At 37.3% G+C, this 21,059-nt stretch overlaps 1 protein-coding gene across 1 annotated transcript in view; it reads left to right on the top strand.

The window, feature by feature from the left end:
• The window catches only part of CABIN1 (calcineurin binding protein 1), a 104,785-nt gene that overhangs the window by 23,912 nt on the left and 59,814 nt on the right, over window positions 1-21,059 (top strand). The window contains exons 23-28 of the mRNA XM_030460531.1: window positions 725-986; window positions 2,966-3,226; window positions 3,830-3,981; window positions 4,520-4,698; window positions 14,604-14,786; window positions 16,457-16,794. Of these exons, the coding sequence (XP_030316391.1) occupies window positions 725-986; window positions 2,966-3,226; window positions 3,830-3,981; window positions 4,520-4,698; window positions 14,604-14,786; window positions 16,457-16,794 (1,375 nt within the window). The remainder of the gene's footprint in view (window positions 1-724; window positions 987-2,965; window positions 3,227-3,829; window positions 3,982-4,519; window positions 4,699-14,603; window positions 14,787-16,456; window positions 16,795-21,059) is intronic.

The raw sequence follows: 21,059 nt of genomic DNA on the forward strand, positions 1-21,059 counted from the left end.
TTCACTTCAGGAGTCTGACTATTGGGGTCACTTGACCCAGAAATGGGTTTTCAATTGATATCAGCAAGGAATTGCAAGCAAAAATGTGAGACCATTACTATTCCTTTGGTGTTAGAATCATGGTAAAACTGAGAAATTCCAGTGCCATTGACCTCAGATTTGAATATGAAATTCTGGAATATAGAAACTACTTTTCATTAAAACACAGGACTAGATCTTGAACAGTCCCTTCAGTAACCTATCTTTATTGTTCATCAGAATTTTCCCACATTAATGCATTTTGGTTTTAGTGAGTTTTATGTTGGAAAATGGTGATGATAAAACCCACTTACACAGTACAAGAATACTGTGTCATTATGGCTCTCTGCTGGCCTACAAAAAATAAAGGATGACAATGTTTGGACAGGGACAGCATGATTACTGATAGAAAACATCACTGGGAGTGCTGCCATGATAATGCTGGTTTTGCATGGCAAAGAAACCTTGTTGTTTCATTTGGTTTTCACATATGACAGTTACTGGGGACAGTGCTTTATTAGGAAATGATTTTTAATAAAACCAGAATGATTTATGCTACACAACCTCTGTTCCATTATGAGGGGAGGACAAATTCACAGGAATTTGTCTTGAGAGCATATGATGAAAGGAGGAAATGAATCTTGTGGATGCCATTCAGTACTGTTGAGGGGGAAACTGTTCAAGTGTCATGTTCTTGCTTATGCAGGTTTGATTCATGGGCTGGCATGGCTCTGGCTCGGGCAAGTCGCATTCAAGACAAGTTGAACTCTAATGAATTGAAAAGTGATGGCCCCATCTGGAAACACTCTACTCCTGTCCTGAATTGCTTCAAACGAGCCTTAGAGATTGACAGCTCTAATCTCTCCTTGTGGATAGAATATGGCACCATTTCCTATGCCCTGCATTCTTTTGCATCCCGACAGCTTAAGCAGTGGAAATCAGAACTCCCTCCTGAAGTTGTGCAGCAGGTGGGATCTGAGAACAGTATGAAATTTTAAATATTTCAAATGATCTTTTCTAATGAAGTACCTTTTTAAAATTAAATATTTACATGCTGTCTACCACATACTAGGCTATATGCTTATTAATATAGGAAATTCTAATATTCAGTCATACAAGCTGCTGGTGTCAAGCAGCTTTTTTCTTTCTTTCTATGTAAAATTAGTTTGAGCCTGATTTTTGAATTGTCTTTCAAAGGTGACTCAATTATTGTAAGCTTCTGGAAAGGGGAATTATATTTATCTTGCCTTTCTGTAAATGTCATACAGCGTTTCAAGGAAAAGGTGAAATGTATGCACATTTAAATTGTGAAAAGATCAGGAATTACTCTTATGTTCATACGTTATCTCTTGTATCTAGAGACACCCTTCCCCTTTGCTATGTTTTTTGGGCTAATTACATAAACAAAAGATGAAAATGAGGAGATTGATAGAATTTTCTTAGAAAATGCTATTAGAAATTCACTTGTCTCTTTATGCATGATGATGAAAAAATTACAGTCGTTACTAAGTTTATTACTAGGCCAAAAGAAACAATTATAAATATTTTCTGGCAGTGATAAGAGTTGCTAAGAGAATTTTTTTGAAAGAAAAGTAGAACTGCTCCCAAGCACTTGCTGGAATTCCTGAAAACTTTCAGGATTTGAACTATAGGGAAGGGTTCTGGGAATAGCCTTTGCTTCCTGTAGAAGGTGCTTTTGGCAAGGTGACTGGTCTTGCTCTGAGCTGTGTTGGTGTTGCATTTTTCATAGACACTTGCAGAGCATTTGACCCCCTAAGAAGAAAGACAAAGTAAACATGCACATTAATGGAGAAAAAATGGTTTATTAAAGAGTATGTTTGAAATGACAGCTAGCAGTAAGGTTTTCTTTCTGAGAGGTATTACATCCAAGAGATCCAACACTAACTACTCAGATGTTATTTAATTTTATGCCTTTGATGTATCAAAAGTTTGGTCTTACTACCTTGTGGCCTCTTGACTACAAAGGACTCTCTTCCAGGGTTAATGTTTGACTTATTATCAGATACAAGGTACGATATAGAGAAGCCATATTAAATTGTGGATTAAATCAGAATGTTTATTTAGGACTAGTTGAATTTTTCTTTTTTTCAAGTCAATGTTTAAAATGGCATATGTTAGTAAGAGAAGGTCTATTATAATAGAAGGTAAATTGCAAAAATATATTATCCTTCCAAAGAAATACATCTTCAGGAATGTGTTTCTCATAACTAAAAACTTTATTATTCTCTTTTCCTTACAAAATATTTAGGAAACAAAAAGCTATGTTATAGTTCTTGAAGTATAGATAGTATAGAGTACATAGGATACTGCTGTAACCCAACAATTTACATTTATATACGTCTTTTTCAAAGAGAGAAAATTACATTAATGCATCTTTTGACCTAGTTTTTTGTGCCTTTATTGGCAGCTATCCCTAATTTATTCTGCTGGGTTTAATTTCTTTGGGGGAAGGGGAAAAAAGTATTCTTGCTACACTGAGCTCAAAATTAGATGCATTGCAAGCAAGATAAAATACATTTTGTAACAAATTATAATGGTCTGTGGTGGCTCTAGCAGACTGCAGTTGCAGAACAAAAGAGTAATTTTAAGAGTTAAGATAATTACAGCTCTGAAGCCATGGTAAAATTACTTGCTGTAGACATGTATATTGCTTTTTTATTTTTCAGATTTGAATTCATATGCATATTCTTAAACTTCTGTTACTGCTTTGTGCTGCTTATTTGTGTTGGCAGTTACTGGAACCAACAAAACGCTCTCCATAAATGCATTTTGTTGGGCCAACAGGACCTACCTGATCACTTGGATGTGTTCTGCCTGTTTTAGGTTGAAAACGTTTATGCAGGTTTTTATGCAGAAGTGTGTCTTAGAGTGTTTCATCCCAGCCACAGTGAATTTCCTGGATTCTCAATGCTTGTTTCAATCCCAGATGGAAGAGCGTCGGGACAGCATGTTGGAGACAGCCAAGCTCTGTTTCACCTCAGCTTCTCGCTGCGAGGGAGATGGTGATGAAGAGGAGTGGCTTATTCACTACATGCTGGGGAAGATTGCAGAGAAGCAGAAGCAGCCTCCTGTTGTCTATCTGTTTCACTACAAGCAGGCAGGGCACTACTTGCATGAGGAGGCTGCTCGGTATCCAAAGAAGATTCATTACCATAACCCACCAGAACTTGCCATGGAAGCATTGGAGGTAAAGGAAAGTTCAATATGTAGGTTTGCATACCTTGTTCTGTACAGATAATGGATTACCAGTTGTTGGTTCATACTATTAGGTATATTTACGTGCTGCTCTGCACCTGGGAATATTTACAACACTGTTTTTTTCAGGCTGGTTTTGCTTTACAGGTTGTTTGCTAATGCAGTCTCAGTATTGGGCAGACAGGCAGAATTTCTGCTTCTGGATTTTGCTGGACACAGTTCATTAGTTTTTATCAAAGTCAAATGTGGATAGGTTTCACAGGCATAAGTATGAAAGGATAAGTTGATGCACAAGTTGGAATAGTAGTAATAATGTCATTTATTTTGTTGTGTTGTGTGGTAAAAATAGTGGCTCTAGAACATATCAGGCCTGCTCTCGTTGTATTCCATAGGCTGCAGCTGTAATATTTTTAGTGTTCAGCTCTTGTCATTTACAACCAATTTTCAAAGGCAGGAAATGACCTATTCAGGTAGGTTTAGGTAACAGATGACTGTCTTTACCAAGTCCTGCAGTTTCTACAGAGAAGAGACTATTTGTAATTGGTTGCAGAGCTATGAATTCTCTACTGATAGAATGGATTTTGGTGTTTTCTAGGTATACTTTCGTCTTCATGCTTCTATTCTGAAACTTGTGGGGAAACCAGACTCTGGAGTAGATGCAGAGATACTAGTTAGCTTCATGAAAGAAGCTTCTGAGGGACCATTTGCCAGGGGTGAGGAGAAGAACACCCCAAAAGTTGCAGAAAAGTGAGTGCTAATTTCCAGGAGTATCCTATGGAAGCATGCTTGAAAACTACTGCATAATAAACTATTTAAATGAAGCTGAATGAAATACAAATGAAACAAGTTGGTTAGAATATTTGCAGTGTTCAGGTATCATGAGCAGAAAGATCATATGCTACTCTGAGATCTTAATAGTTGGCAGATGGGAAGGGGACAAAGTAGAACAATTTTGATACATTTTGAAGATACTGTTTTTATTTATTAATAACACAAGTTTTTTTTTTTTTATCAGCTGTTCAAAAATTCAAAAGCAAAGGGCCTTTAGTTTAAAGGATAAGGGACTTAGTCCTCTTAATTTATCTCATTAGCACCTACAAAGTAAAGAGTATTTTACTAGTGATCAGAGCAAAATATAACCTGCACTAAAAATCCATCATTTGGAATTCGTTAGTAAGATTTGATTACTGTATTGGAAATGTTGTAAGAACGTGTGGTCTCCTCTTCTTCTTTGACTACGTCCTCTGTGTGTTAACACTTTCTCCTTACTCTTGCCTCCCCCCAGGGAAAAAGCTTGTATGATTGATGAAGATTCTCATTCTTCAGCTGGAACAGTGCCAGGCCCTGGGACTTCCCTCCCCTCCTCCTCTGGTCCAGGTCTGACATCCCCACCTTACACAGCCACTCCAGTTGACCACGATTACGTCAAATGTAAAAAACCCCGTCAGCAGGCAACGCCGGACGGTACAGTCCCTGTTCTCAATACTGGCAGCACAGGGAGGTGCTTTAATCATGGGGGGTTTGACCAGGAATGATCAAACTGCTCATTTTCAGGAGGGTGATGGGTCTGTGGTAACACGGGCAATATTGAAGCTCATTACTTTTATAAATTCAGTACTTTAAATAGAATCAGTGTTAAATACAGAATTCAAAATTGTCACCTGCCGCCATTAGTCACTTAGTCAAAATGGGAATATCAATTGGAGGAGGAGTATACAGCTGACTGAATTTTCAGTTTTTTTAATTTCTGCAGAGCTAAGTGTCTGTCTGAGCTTATTATGAAAGATGTAGGTCCAGTCTTTAGGAGACTGGACACTGTTTCAATGCCTGTGTGAACTGACCAGGTGAAAATTCGAATTGTAAACAAGACAAATAGTGAGGATGCCAAAACAGTGTTATCCTTCCTTGAGGGAGGCAGGTGGCAACTATTTTGAATATACTGTGTATCAGCACGAAGTGATTTGCATGACAGTCCAGTAGACTTCATCTTTTAATTTTTCTTTATCATTTGCAATGACTCATCTATAGAATGTAAAGTGATATAAGAAGTAATAGGCTTATAAATCAGAAGGTAGGCTGGTATCACACTGTTATTAAAGACTTTGTAACATACTTATGTAGTAGAAATTAAGATACTATTTAAGTAACCTGATAATGTTATTTTGATAGAAATTTTATCCTAATTCTACTCTTCTGGCCATATCTTTATCCATCTGGATCTATACATATCAGCATTCAAGTAGGAGTAAAATGTCTGCAATATACATATTAGAGTTGGTAGAACATGGCAGACCCCACAGAAATGCTGTGCTTGATATGATTTTATTTCCAGAGGGTGGGCTGCTTCCTAGTGTCATTTTCAGAAGAACAATAATTTGTGAATAACTTTGTTGGCACAAATGTTTATATGCAAGGTGAATTTACTCCTTTTACTCAAGAGATAATTCTTGGTGAGACTGGCATAACATCCTTCATCTCTGTCACTAAATTGCATAGAGAGACATTCTTTTTTTTTCCATGCTTTCACTTTAATAAGGAGTAATTCAGTGGACTGTTTTGATAATCATGTATAGTGTGTCAGTGTGAATGGGTTACATAGTGGTCTTACATTAGCCTCTGATGTCTTTTGACACAGCAAACACAGGGGACCAAATATTTCCCTATTTCCTAAATAGTGTTCCCTGTGAGATGCAGCTCTGCCTCAGACTACATCTGCTTAGGTTCTGAAGACTGTTGAAATGTTCCCAGGAGATACATCAGTTGGATAAATATTCCAATATGAGCAGTTAGTGCATTGACTCAAAGCAGGATATTATGGGCTGGGCCACGTTGTTTGCTGATGGGAGCAGAGTTGGCTGCTTAGCAAATCCTGAAGGTGCAAGCTGAGGAGTGTCTGAGGGGACAGGTCCTGAGATTTAAGTGCAGCCTGGCTGGGACTGAGCTTTGCTGCTGTCAAAGCATTTCAGAATGTGAGCTGCTGAAAGCTGTGGAGTTTGGGTGATCTTTAGGAAGGCAGTGTGTAACCAGGACAAGTAGAACTGAACATACTGCATCATTCATCATGTTTTGTAAGCTGCTGGCACAGCTGAGCTCTGGAGACATCATACTGAAGGGCCCCAGGACACTGCAGTATTTACCTTGGGGCTGTTATGGATGGAAGGAGAACTTGTTAACAGGCTGAGCAATGCTCAGAAGTCTTCCTCTCATATATTACATATATTTTTCTCCTCTGCATGCATTTGCATTTTGCTTGTATTAAAATACATACTTTTGAGGTAAAATACTCTTGACATCTTAAACTTGATCACACCACTGAAAAAAACTCATGCCTACATTTCCATCTTGCCATTCCTAAAAATAACAAGAAAATATCCATCATTTGATCACTCGTTAGATTTTTTTTCACCAATCTGACAGCAAACAAAACTGTCTATATTGTTCATAGAATTAATAAATAGGCATAACCTTAGCCTAGATGTTTTTTCTTTCAGAGGCACAGCACTCTTATTTACTCTTTTGGGCAGATCTTGGTGATCACCTATGACATAAATTAAGAGCATTATACAGAATCCTGCCTAAAAGTTGTCTTCATATGTTACCACAAACAAACATGCTGGTGGGGATCCCTGTTGTTGATGACCTGTGAGCCTTGTTTTGAGTGTTGCATTTCAAGAAAATGACCCAAAAGAGAAGGAATTGGGATGGTTTGTCTAGGGATGAGAAGTCTTAAGTGGAAACATGACAGCTGTGTAACCTAACTAGTGTCAAAGGCTTTACAAAGAATTAGAGGCAAAAAAGCTGGTATTTTCATGGCCATGGGAGACAGGACAGGCTAATATTAAACTGCATTTTTGATCTCAGCATTAGACAGTTGTGGTAGAGTAAGATAAGGAAATACTATTTAGCAAAAAAAAAAAAACCAAATAAAAAGTGAAAAACTATAATATATTCCTGGAGATAGGATAGCACTGGAAGTCTTTAGAAAGTGATGATACGACCATCTCACAGAAATTATGGAAATGTAATTTATCCTGATGGAAAAAAAAAAGACTGGGCTAGATGAACTCTTGTGGTTCTTTCTATTTTTTCTATGAATTATGTTGTTTTGGGGATGTTTTTTTTTAACAAGATGCCCAGCAATTTGCCTTTTAGTGCAGCAAATTACTACAAACAGGAGCGAATTACAGAGAATTTACAGCCAGACATCTTTTCTTGAAAATATTTGGACTCCAATGTTCAAACATCACTCTGTAGATAGGTAAAGTTGTGAGAACAGACTTAACTTCAGATATGTTATGTTTAGATGTGTAATTATAGTTCTGTAGCTCTCCATGTTTTGCTGGTGGAAAAAGATAACCATGATAAACAGATGTCAGTGCTAAAGTTGAGAGAAAAGCTTTATATCCAGTGAATGCTGATGATACTACTTCTAAGTCATATATTTAATGCAAATACGAGAAAGGAACCAGTACATACATCTTGTAAAGTTTCTAAACTTCTTTTTCCTTGTGGCAGCTGCTACCAAATATCTCCTTTGAGGAGGAAGAAGTATTGCTCAGTGGCAGCTGTTATTTGCTGGCTGAGCAGCTGCTGTCATGTGTAGAACAGGCAGCTTCCTTTCTCTTGTCCTTCCATTCGGCAACATCTTTCCCTTCCTTCTGTTTCTCTTCACTTCCCTGTCATTAGCCCTGCTTGTTGCTGTTTTATAACCCTCCAAAATGAAAACTTGGATTTGATAATAGAAGCCTGAGGTTTGGCCTTCATTTGTTTTCCAAGAGCAAAGTAGGAAATAAGAAAAAACAGGAACTTGGCAGGGACCAAAGCTGTCATTACCTGGGATGTCATCATATGTACACAGCTAAATGGCCAGTGGTTTATATACCAGAACAGACACACTCAGTGGCCTCCTTTATACAGGCTGGATGTATATAGTATAGAGCAATCTCAGTACAGACTTCAGGCAGTTTAAATGTATCTAAATTTTGTGCTAAGCATGAGAGGTTGTTTAAAAAGCAGTAAAAGCATTACACTTAAAAAAAAATCTAAATCAGAAATCTGTTCCCTCAAAACTGGACTGGGAGATTGTTGTGAGGTCTTTTTTTGCTGTAATATACCTTTGTTATGTTGACATTCAGTTCCATATTATTGTGGTGTTATGCAGATGATGTATGCAGTATATGTTGCTGTTGCAGCATTAAAATGTCTTATCATTTACATCTTCATCCACTTCATGTAGTATGTTATGTGTAGTTAGATGTAAATGTCCTTTTTTCTGTGTTTGTCTTTGCCTGATTGCTTTTGCAACCAATATTGCCCGTGCTGCCTCTAACCTTTATACAAATCTCTGTTCCCCAGGCATTCTCTTCCTGCTTTTACCTGTCACGGCTTGCTTTTAATAATTGGCAAAACCTGCATGATAAACTCACTGGGAAAGGCTCCTTGCTTCATGCTGTGGGAGAAGGCTCACTTCATAGTTTGTTGGTCTGTAATTCTGCAAATGTTATGAAGATGCTTTTTGTAAACGGGGGTTCTCAACACCCTGATGAGACAAAGGTGATCTCTGAGAAACTTGGTGCACCAGGTTGTCACTTATGCCAAACTAAATAAGTTTCTAAGATGAGTGGATATTTCTCTGCATAAAAAGAATGTCTACATTGCATTTTGGAACATAGAACCCTACCCTTCAAAATTCTTGCTCTGTCCAGCAGTTGAAAATGAAATCCTTTGGTCTGCAGTGTGTACTCTTTTCTGGCACCTGATTCTGGATGTTCACAGGGACTGCATACTGGACTACATCATACCCAGTATTGCAGTATGCTTCCTTTTTACCTTTGCCCAATTTCATCTCTCTCTGATTAGTAAAAGTATCACCCTGACATTTAGTGTGAGATTATGTAAAAAAGGCTTGACTAAACAAATGGAATATTGATGAGATAAACTGCTGCTCTGCACTTAAAGACAAAAGAAAAGCAATATAGGACTGCAAGCTACTGAAACACCCTCTGTGTTTAGTGCAGCTGGACAAAACAGAGACTCATCTTTGACTCATATTAAAGGAGAATTCCCTTTCTACATTAAGAGGACTTGCCATCCTCAAGAAATTAATCTGCTCCCCTGCAAATCTCTGCAATTCTTTTGTTTTTAATAATGTGCAAGTGCCTTTTGATACAGAGCTGAATGTTGTCTGCCATTTATGGGTGGGATCTGTTTCAAGAATGAGAATTCTGTGATATATCATGTTTCTGACTCCAGACCAATAAAGATAAATGCTCATACACACAAGAGAAAAGGGCAGGTACAGTGCTAGGCAGGCAGGACAAAGAGAGAGTCTGTACATCCACAGCCTGTGAACAACCCACTTTTGTTGCATGAGACAAGCTTATTTTTTAAAAAATACATAGTTATTCATGAGCTCTGAACTGTGCAGCAGGGTTATTCTTTACTGTAAATTGAGTTAGCATGTGTAAATAGCTCTTTAGAAAAGGTTTCTATGCTTCTCATCCCTGATTTTTGACTTGTAGCTGATTATCACATTTCAGACACCTTCTTGTAATAACTAAGCAGACATTTCCCTGAAGATATTTAAGACAGGAAAAGGTATTATTCAGGAAAAGTGGGATAACTGTTGGCTTTCTGAACACCCATACACAGATGTTTCAGAGGTCTTACCCTCTTCCTTTTCCCACACTTCCAAGAAGTGTGAAAGGATGGAGGTCAGACAGCACTTGCCAAGCTGCAGAAGTAATTCACAGACCAAGGCAGAATACCTCATTGGTATTGGCACCAGGAAGCTGCACTTCAGCTCCTCTGAGAATAAATGATGTCAGCTTGTACCAGGACAGGTGTTACCTGGTCAGCATGCTTAGCAATAAGACCTGTCACTGGCTCAGGTCACTGACACTTGAACACATCACTGGCTCTTCCCTTCCTCAGCCCCAGGAGGGGACACTGAGGTAACCAGGCTCATGGTGTGTGGTCCCCAGGGTTTAGGGTGTATATGGGAGAGAGGGCTGGCACAGAGTGATGCCTAGTGAAGTTCCCAGCTTTCTTTGTGCTCTTCCATTTTAAAATTAAATAGTCAGTTTAGATTCCTCAAAGTCTAAGGCAACTTTTTGCAGTTAATTGGCAGGCATGCAGGAGTTGTGCCTGGATGCTAATGGAGCAGTGGCAGTGACAGGCTAATGGATTTTTCTGGTATGGAGCAATAGTGTGCAGTAGGGATTTTTTAAGTCAACCCAGTAAAACTGTAAGGTGAATCTTAGAATGGTCTTAAGGAAAGAATTAAGTCAATTGAACTACAGATATTTTATAGTCTTAAGATAGATGTGTTTCAGTAATGGCAATTACTTAGCTAAGTGATTGACAGGATCTTGCTGTGATAAAAAAAAGGTCTTGATAGTACAGCTGAACATTCAGGTTCTTTCTTCCCAGTCATGTCTTCCTGATAATATCTACTGTTTTTAAATTAATATCTTGGAACATTATAAAAATTCTTCCTTCTGACCTTTTTACATCATCTGTCCAGAGCTGTTCTTTTTCACATGTTGACAGAGTAGATGACATAATCTGACACAGAAATTCCTGAAAGGTCACAAGTTGAGTGCATTATGAGGAATGAGTTAAAAAAAATAAATTGCTCTCAAGTGCTATTTCCTTAGTCTTTAGTAATAATCATTAAATACTTAACTTTATGTCAAATAGAGATTTCAGCTTGTCAGATTGTTTGAAATCTATTTAAAAATTAGGAGTGATGCAACAAAGTAATGAAACAAAATACAGTAACACCAAAGAGACAATCTGGTATCAGGACATAATTATAATAGGATCCATTATTACAATAGGATCTTTCTTGCAGTTGCATTGTGCATCGTTGGTTATGCACAATTTAGTAGACCTTTTTTCCTATTCTCTGCATTTCCTCTACAGATAATAATTTGGGGACATCAATACCCAGTTGTATTTTTATCTTAGCTTTTGAAATAATAGGAAACCGTACAGAAAGTCCTCAAAAGAATATTTAGTCCTTCATTTATCATTTGCTAATAACCAAGGGATCACTTTAGCTTTTTTGAAAAGCATGTCTTATTGCTATTGCCAGATAGGAGAACTAAGAAACCACCTTAAGTAAACAAGATATTAAATCTGGTAATTTTTTTAACTCTTTAATTACACTGAGATGCATTAAATTCTTGTTAATTACACCAGAAATTGTTAGAAAACACTGAAGTTCTCCTCTAATTTGCCTCTTACAGGAAAACAGGTATCAATAGCAATTGGGAATTTGGAATTAATTCTCCTGTCTCAGACTGCAGTGGTCTGTGGTACATGGGCTCAAGAACACCAATTCCTATCTCAGCTACAATCAGCTCTTATGAGATGAAAGAAAAGCTCTATAACACAATGAATATAAGATACATGATTCTGTGTCTGTCTAGTGTGTGTATAGATACAAGGTATATTTGTGAGCTAGGCTAGAAAAGCATAGAACTTTCATATATGAATAATAGGAAGTTTGGTTTTTGTTTTTTAAAAAGCAGCATTAGGCTGTGACTTGGTGCAGCTGCCATGAGTTCTTCATTACATGCTGCAGCATTTAGGTATTGAGAGAGCTTTTTTATTATATTAAGATACATCTTGGGTATCCTAAAAAAAAGAGAGCTATTTATCTACCTGTCCTTGAAAACTTGCAGGGATTCCGTAGGTTCTCTATACATTTTGAAAGCTGTAACAGTTAAGCAATTTTCTTGCTGCAATTAGAACCTATTGCCTCTTGCTCTCTATTTAGTGAATACGAAGAGCAATTACTGTATTTTAATTTTGGTTAATTGTATGTATTTGGAAATTGTCCTGCATCTTTTTGAAGGTAAATAAGTCCTATTCTGCCAGTGTTTTTCTTACATGCCATCTCATTAATCTCTCATTTTTTCTCCTCTCCTCTGAATTCATTCCACTTATTCAGAATATCTTTTAAAATGTAGGTCCCAAATACAGGCACCATAATTAAGCTTAATTTTCATTAGTGCTCAGTAGAAAGGAAGACTCTGTACTTTTTCTATGCAGTTACTGATTAAACATTCAAGTATGCTACATTCTTCAATTGCTTTTACAAAGTATGACATTTTGGCCATTTCTGGTTGGAGAATCACATTCTTTTGGGGCACATGTGAATATATGTGCTGGGATACACACACAGGTTTTGTGCTACTAATTTTGTTATATTTTAGGGGATTCTAGACTGATTTACTTATTTATTTATGCTCAAATAAATTTCATTTTCTGTGGAAAATGAAGGCCAGCTGGCTGATAGCTTTGACCTCTTATCCTTTGTAAAGATAAGTACTATGCTTTGTATTCCATTCCCTGGAACTCTCCCCAACCTCTGTGACTTCAATTAATGCAAATACCTTGTGGCTTCTGCTAATTTCTGGAATTCTCCAGTGTTTTTCATCAGGCCCACTTAGTAAAAAGAATCTGCTGAATTTAAGAAGTATCTAAAACAAAAGCAAGTTGTAGCCATCTTGTGTTTTTCAGTGATTAAGGAGCTCAATGTTAATATAATTTTATGTAGTTAAAACATTGAAAGAAAAGGAGAATGTAAATGCATGCCTAGACCTACACTCATTTCAGTAGAAATTTCAAATCCAAGTAGCTGGCTAATTGAAAGGAGGAATTTCTACTTCTTCCCTGTAGGGAAAAGCATCCCTGACCTGCATATGCTTGAAACTTAACATGCTAAATCATTGTCTTTGCATGCTGAGAAGTTACTGTAATTTCCTAGCGATCTGATCACTCTCACACCTCTGTCCAGCAGTTCTTCATTTACATTCTAATGCTTCATCTGTCATCACCCATACATCAGGACTGACCTCCAGGCTTATAGCAACACTTGGAAATTTGCATATTCCATTGTTGAGAAATTCTGCATCTGTGTCAAAGTGGTTGACACTTCCTTTAAAAAAAAAAAAAGAAAAAAAGGGAGCTACTGTAAATGTTTTTCCTGATGCCAACTGGAAGGTCAGTAGTATCCATTTGTACCACAGAAGGCTATTAAAGCTTTATAAATGAGTCATATAAAGCTTGACTGACCTCTCTTCAGAATCTTTCTATTTCCATGCTTTATAATTATATTCTTTCTGTATAAAACTTGTCATTATTAACCAACTGTATAACTTCCAATTAGGAAGCAAATGCTTTGTCCCATTATTTTTCAAGATACAGTTTTATTAAGGACCTGTTCAGTGAAAAGAAAGGTTTTCTTTTTTTGTGGTAGTGAAAAGCCTACAGGGTGCATCAGATGTGGTTTAAATTTCTTGGAATACTAATAAGCAGAACCTGATCTGCAAGCTGAAGGTCTGCAGAAGAATTTATCTTGATAAAATTAATTCATAGGAGACCCTTAACTCTCTCCTGAACAAGTGCAATTCGGATGGAGCATAAGAAATTTAATTAAATCATCAGCTCATCTCAGCACAAGGGCTTTAGCTTTTTCAAATTTTCTTTCTTGATCTTATCAAGAAAATTAATGAATAAGAATGCAGTGGAACTTCCTTGGCAGTGGTTGTAGCATGATGCCTCTTGGTTAAGCTATTCCTGTATCTTAAGCAGAAATTGGAAATTAATATTTTGGGCTCCAGACTTAGAGAGAATTGTCTGTGTTGGAATTTTGTGTTGGACACTGAATTATGTTGGCAAAATATTAGAGAAAAATGCCAGTTTCTCATCTCAGTGGGAATATGCATCCATCTTTCTGTTGGAGATACTAAGCTGCATTTTTCAGACATGCAGGGTTTCCTCTAATAACCCTTGATATATCAGGCAGGTTTCAGATGGGTAGAAGGTTTTCACTTACCTGTTTGTTCTGATGAAGTCATAATCCCAGACAACATTACCAGTGCTGTAACAGCCATCAGCAAATGAACAACTCAGCTGTGCTTGTAATGTAGTCAGCAAGCAACACAGAAACTGCACTCTGTCAAGGCATAGTCACATCTCCTATTCTTCTGCCTACTTCTTGAAGTCCAAGTGTTTTCCTGTCTATCTCAGGCCTCGTTCTTTGATGTACTGTTTATTTGCCACATCAAATGACCTTTCAGAATGTTTGGTGAGCAGCATCTAACACTTGCAGGATAGATGGCATCAGTGACCACTCTTGTAAGTCTTTGCCCTCTAATGGTACTGATTTTTCTGTCCTTCGTGAGTAATTTTTACCAATATTGTTGTTTGTGGTTTTCTCTTGTCGATTGAGCTTTGCTTATGTCAGACTCAAAGTTATACTGGGTGCTTTTCAAGGTAAATAGCACAGTAAATCTGATGCAAGTAGCAGCTTGATGATTTGGAAATGGTGCATTCCTTATTTATCTCTTTTGCAGAGAGGAGTCAGGATAGCACTGCAGCAGTGCTCTCTGACTCCAGTTCCACACAGGATATGTTTAATGAGCCTGCCAGTTCCCAAGACAGCCTGAGGAAGACTTACACAGAGAAGAGGATTTCTACTACCTGTGCTGATACACTGATGCCCAGCAAAGAGACCCTGGGATCTGCAGAGGAAAAGAGTATGGCTAATTTAATAGATAATGTCATCTGGTGTATTCTCATTAAAATGTTTCTCCTGGCATGCAGAAGCACTGAAATACCTTACACTGTGACTGAGAATTTTAACTAGGTATTACTGCTGCATCTATGTGTGTCATTTAAAACTGGAACTATGTTTTGCTTATGTGGCCATCAGGCCAATTTATACTGCCTGTTAAACCTTACAAAGCAAAGAGTAATGAGAAGCTCTTTTCTGTGATGGCCCTTTGACTGGTTTGCCTTCTTTTATGTGAGTATCTACTCTTTCTATAATGTTTCAAATCTTCAGATAATTTAAGAATACTTATTTGAAGATAATCTAAAACAAAACATTTTTTGTTTTTCCCAAGTGTAGGTGCCCACTTTGTTCTGGCCCAGGAACAGCTTGACACTCAGTACATAGAAGGGCACATCCAGTGGAACTAGGTCTTTTATTTCAGTAGAGAAATGGAATTGCTCTTTACCAAACATTTCCATATACGATAGTACTAAGTGTTCTATATTCCACTGGAAAAAAAAGTTTCAAAATCCATTAGCTGGAATTTCCCTTTGTCTAATGTTTGTACAGTTGCACAGGGCAGTAGATAGAGAGGCTGCACTTCAGCAGGGAAAGACAACCAACCAACATACAAATTTTGGTACCTTTCTGGGCTGTGGAACTGGAATTTTGTACACTACTGACACACTTACTAGAACATATGTTGTATTTTTCCATTAAGCTATCTGTAGAGTAAAATTGTAATGGAAACATACAATTGTTGAAGCAAATTTCTGAAAAATTTCTGTTCTGGGAAACAAGTCCTTGAAGCCCAGCCCTATTGGAGGAAAACTTAAGGAGTAGCTTCACACTTGAAGGTGAAGTATGCTTTAGTTTATCTCTTGCCTGCTGAAAGAAAAGGTGTAGTGTAAGAGGCCCTTTGTTCTAGCAAAGACAAGAGACAGTGAACTTCCAAAACTGAAAATCAAAGTTAAATTAATCTGCATGTAGCATGCATGTTTTCAGCAACAATGACTAGTTAATGGGAAACATAGAAGCTTGTATGGTCACAGATTTGGCATCCTACAAGAAAAGGTGAACTGTCAGTTCTGAGAGCTGAACTATGGGTTACTGAGTTAATTGCAAAAAAGTTTGGATGGAACTATAGGCCCCACATCATTCAGAAAGCCAGGTTAGCTGCTGCTGATAGTTCTGTCCGAGTCTGAACTATATTCTGGAGCTGTGTTCATCTAGATAGATTTTTAAGAATAATACATTTGACTTGGCAAGATGGATTTAATTTTTTGTTCTTTCTCTCTTTCTTTGCAATAGAATTATACTGAATTTACACTTTCATGTTGTCATGCCCCCTTTGTCCCCCATCTTCCAGTAGCATATAAACCTGCATTGTGTAAGGTGTGCTGAATTCTTACTACTGCTCAGGGAAAAACCAGAAGGGAGAGATTGATGTGTGGCTCTGTTTGTTAGTGAGCTGGAGATTACTTACTCTTTAAACACCAGGCATAGTCATAATTTGTCAGGAAACACCCAGTCATTCTGTCTGTGCTTTCATGAAGGACTGCCATTTGTTGTATTTAATTTTTGTGCCTTTGTAAAGATCATTTGCTATTTTGCAATTTTCCTTGTCACTTTAGTCATCTCTTCATGTTCCAGTTGCAGGAAAGTCAGAGGAGCTGCTGGAAAGCTCAGAATCTTGCCATCCTGCTGAGCCTGCTGGCCAGAAAATTCTGGTGGATCCTCAGTCTGCTTCTGGCAATCCCATCAAAGCTGCAATCCTCCCACTCTCACAGTGGGACTGCAAAAAGAGAGCTGAACCTTGTGGAGATGCATCTGAATTTCCTCATGGTCTCCCAACAGACCTGGAGGAGCAGAGGAAGTTCCTGACAGAGCAGTGCATCACCTCCTTCTGTTTGTGTCTCAGCCGCTTCCCCCAGCACTACAAGAGCCTCTACAGGCTGGCGTACCTGTACACATACAGCAAGACACACAAGGTGAGCAGAGCACTGGTGCTAGAGCTGACTGCCTGTGTTTACTGCCCAGCATTGGCATTCATACTAATTCCAAATTCTCCATGTTAAAATACACCAGATGTTTTTTGTTTGATGCAGTTTGGATTGGAACTGTGCTTTGGGATGTCTTCGGTTCCTGGATTGTCTGATTTGTACATTGAGGCCAGTTTCTTTTTTTTATTATGGAGCTAATTTTTTGTGCATTGGTCAGAGAATTACCTTTTAAATATGTCACATAAATTAAGATGTTCTTGTAAAAATAAGAGAAATTATCTATTTCAGTGAATAAGTGGACTGAAGAGTGACTTGGAAGCAGCAGTCCATCAGTATTGGTGTAAACATATTGTGACACAGACTTTTTGGGTATCATGTGCCCTTGTAGAATAAAAATTTTCCTGCTGTGAGAGCACAGGGGTCATCTTGAGTATGACAAATTATTTGCTGGTTAGAAATCACTGAGTGAATATCAGAGATCCTACTGCTTACAAGATGGTAATTTTGGATTAAACAGGAATAGCAATGTCTTGGTGACTGTAATGGTATCAGTTCCTGTTTGAGCTGAGGGCAAAATAACTTGCTTTCTCCAGCATTACCTTTGCATATTCTTCATAACAAAATTAATCTGAAAAGCCTTCTGCCATGAATTATCCTTGGTTTTGTTTTAATAATGTAATTATTTTACCTTCTGCATACTTCTGTTTGTCTTTCTGCAGTATGTTAGTAAAACGTGCATCAAAAGTAGATTGAATTTATCAGATTTATTTCTAGACTAGTTGTCATAATCAAGATTGAAACTCACAGGTTTTATGTTTGGAAGCCTGGTGTTATGTCACACACTGCACTGCATGGCTTCCTGAGTTCTCTTTCCCACCAGTGCCAAAGCTTGTGTGGATAATAGGGAAGGGAAGGCAGTGGAAAAAATCACACCCTTGCCTCAAACACATCAACAGTACTGCTGTGAATTGAGCTGCACCATGACTTACTGATTCACTGAAAGGTGATGAATATTCCATTTGGCTCCACAGTGATTATCCAGAAAAATATTACCATTTTTTTAAAAGATAGCTTGTTTTGAAAACATTTGTATGCTGTTTGGACGTGACAGTTGTTAATTTATCCATGCAGCTAATCATTAATAGGAGCCGTAGATTCCTGCAATCTGTCATTACTATTGCTGACAAATGATCTTGTATCAACATTTAACAGAAAAAGCTGCCTGTTTTCAATTATTGGTTCAAATAGTATGTCTTTGCCTGAGGAACTACTTGCAAAGTATTTTCTTCTAGTTTCTTTTTCCTGATGAAGCCTCCTCTGTTGCATTTTTATATCTTTTTCCCTATATAAATATTAACTTAGTGATTTGTAGTGTTTTTCTAAATGAAATACACAGTTGTTGTCTAAATGTATTTTCTCTTGGACCTCCAAACAGTTGACCCCTACCTGTTTGGGCCTAGTGGTTACCAGCTTGGCTTCAACTGGCACTTTTGGGGTTTGCTGTCTGATTTTATTAGTTCTCTGCATAACAAACTAATACTTAACACTGCAAAAAGAAAATCTTTCTGCTCACATATATCTGCTACATACTTCCATGAGCTTCTCATTTTCTCTTTGACTGATTCAGGTTCTTTTGTAGAGCAATGTCAAATGTCTGTGTTTTAATGGTGCACTAATATGTCTTTAGTGGGAGTTACACTCCTCAACACACTTAAAAACACATAGTGCATCAATGCACTTTTAGCAGTGACTGCAGTAAGAAGTATGCTTAGATATACTGGTAGTAAGCCTGACTTTTAAAAATTAGATTAATTACATCAGACTGAGTTGCTGTGAGGGCAGAGGGGGTTACTGGTAAATTTTAGAAGGCTGAAATTAATTTTTAAATGCATATTACCATCTTGGAAAATTCAGCATTTAAGTACCAGTGCCAGGAATTTGTATGAAGAATTTAGACTGATGGCCAAAATTCATGGTTGGCTGGGAAAGAGAAGGTTGGCAGGTCTCCATAGTCCAGAGAAAAACAGGTTTTCCATATGCAATCTGTTTTCTTCCATTTTACAGTATTACTGATTTTGCTGTTGTGAGATTAGTTAAATAGTTGTTGGGTGCTTTTCTTAACCTTCTTTTTGAACTCTTTCAGCACTTTGTTTGGCTACATGTTTTGGGTTTTTTTGGTTTTTTGGTGTATTTTTCCTACAAAATCCTACTGACTATTTGGAGGTTCTCTCTTTTTTGTTCTGGTATCAGAGCAAATTTGTTCATAGCTAGTTTTTGTTATTGGAATAAATGTACAAAAAAAGATTAAATTTCTTAAGTTATTTCATTGCCAGTTTGGGCAGTAGGATTAATTTCCAGTTCACCTTGTCTCTGTCTTGAAGTGGAGTCTTCATCCTTTGTGATTTTTACCTCCAAAAGGCATGTTGGCACAGTTTGGAAGACAGGACTTAGCAGTAGTGTAGTGTAACTACAAAGTTTTATGAAAAGTATTTGCCTTATGGTTCTTAAGAGATCAGTATGTAGATCTGATACTCTGCATCTAGCAGATTGTCAAGAAATAAAAATATTTATGTACATGCTTTTTTAATCTAAAAAAATAATTGCTAAAACCTGGACGAATCTGTTCACAGATATTGTTTATGTAACAGAGGGGGGTTTAAGCTTCTGTTTTCTATTATGTCCATTTTCTGACAGAGTCCTAATGAGGAAATTAATGTCAGGTATCACAGAGTCAGTAAGGTGACAGTGTAGTCAAACTAGGCCTAATACATGCATATAAAATTTGCAAGAATATATATATGTAGGGATTGTATATGCTTAGAGACAGACATAATCTCAAAACATAATGCATTTAAGCATTTCCAGTAGTAACATTATGATAATAACAGTTAATTCAGCAGGCTGCCCTTCAAGGTAAATAGTCTTTATTTTTCTTTTATTTGATACAGTAGGACTAAGTTTTTTTGGGATCATGCCTTCTAACAGACTATAAAAGAAGATAAAGGGTAGCATTAAGGTAGGGTAGGATGTTTTGTACACCTTGTAGCAACACTCCATGGAGTTTCCACGTTAGATACAGGTGGCTTCTGACACCATTGAGTTAAGTGGTATCCATCTCAAGTGACTCAATTTTCCACTTTTCTGTAAGACATTTTTGTTTTCCACTTTAACAATGGTGGTAAACTTTTTTGCAAGTTATTGTACCCTGTCAGTCATCTTGTCTTTGAATCTTGGGATGATAAAGATGTGGGAGGCAACAGCTGAACTGGAAAGAGTACTTCATAATTGCCCTGAGTCAGACAGCTAAATCCAGCATTTCAGACTGGTAAGCAGTATGCCAAAATGAATAAATTCTTTTTGCTATGTCCTGGATCCCTTCACCCACTCCTAATAACTTCATCATCTAAAAACTAAGCAGGGCAGACTCTGTGAAATCTAATGAGTTGAGACCTGCTCAGGCATATTTACTGATCATGCTGATTTAAGGAGAAGGGTAGTGGAAAATCTGTGACTACATATTTTATTCCTATTAGTTTTGATTGTGTGAAGTTACCGTGTAATTGCCCCATTTGTCTGAATGATCTTTTTTCCTCCTACCTAGGTTACTGTCATCATCATGTTCAATAAAAGCCTATGAATTATATGTACCAAATACATGCCTATGGATGGGTAGTATAATGTGCACAGCAGATCACCAGAGTATGATGCTGTACTTAATGGCATCTTAACATTTTTATCATAAAACTTAAATTCATAAATACTTCCATAACTAAAATATCTTTAGACTGGAATTTTATAATTAAGCTTTTTGGTGGTATCATTCTTAAGGGTTTTGTTTTCCCTTAATGTGATAATTTTAACTGCAAGATTCAGGTTGCCACACATCAGGAAATTTTTTACTTTGGTTTCACCCTTTGATTTACTTACATTTCTGATTACAGTGATAGGCATAAAACAAAGAATTTGTGCGTCTGGATGTTGGACATTATGATAGGTTTACTTTTGCTGGGTTCAGACTTTATTCAAAACAGGCTGGATTTTGTAGGCTCTTTTCTGTGTTGTATTTTCTTCTGTATGTATGTCAAAGTATTTTTCAGACTTAGGTTAACAGGATTACAGAAATCCGTATTACAAAAGCAGTACCTTAGCAAAAAGTTAGTATACAGTTAAGTTTATGTACATTGCCTTCTTCAATCTTAATTAAATTTGATACTGAGTGATTATAAGTAAATTTACTGGTTCCCATGACTAGC

Source organism: Calypte anna, chromosome 15 (genome assembly GCF_003957555.1).
Source record: "Calypte anna isolate BGI_N300 chromosome 15, bCalAnn1_v1.p, whole genome shotgun sequence".
NCBI classification, from domain to species: domain Eukaryota; kingdom Metazoa; phylum Chordata; class Aves; order Apodiformes; family Trochilidae; genus Calypte; species Calypte anna.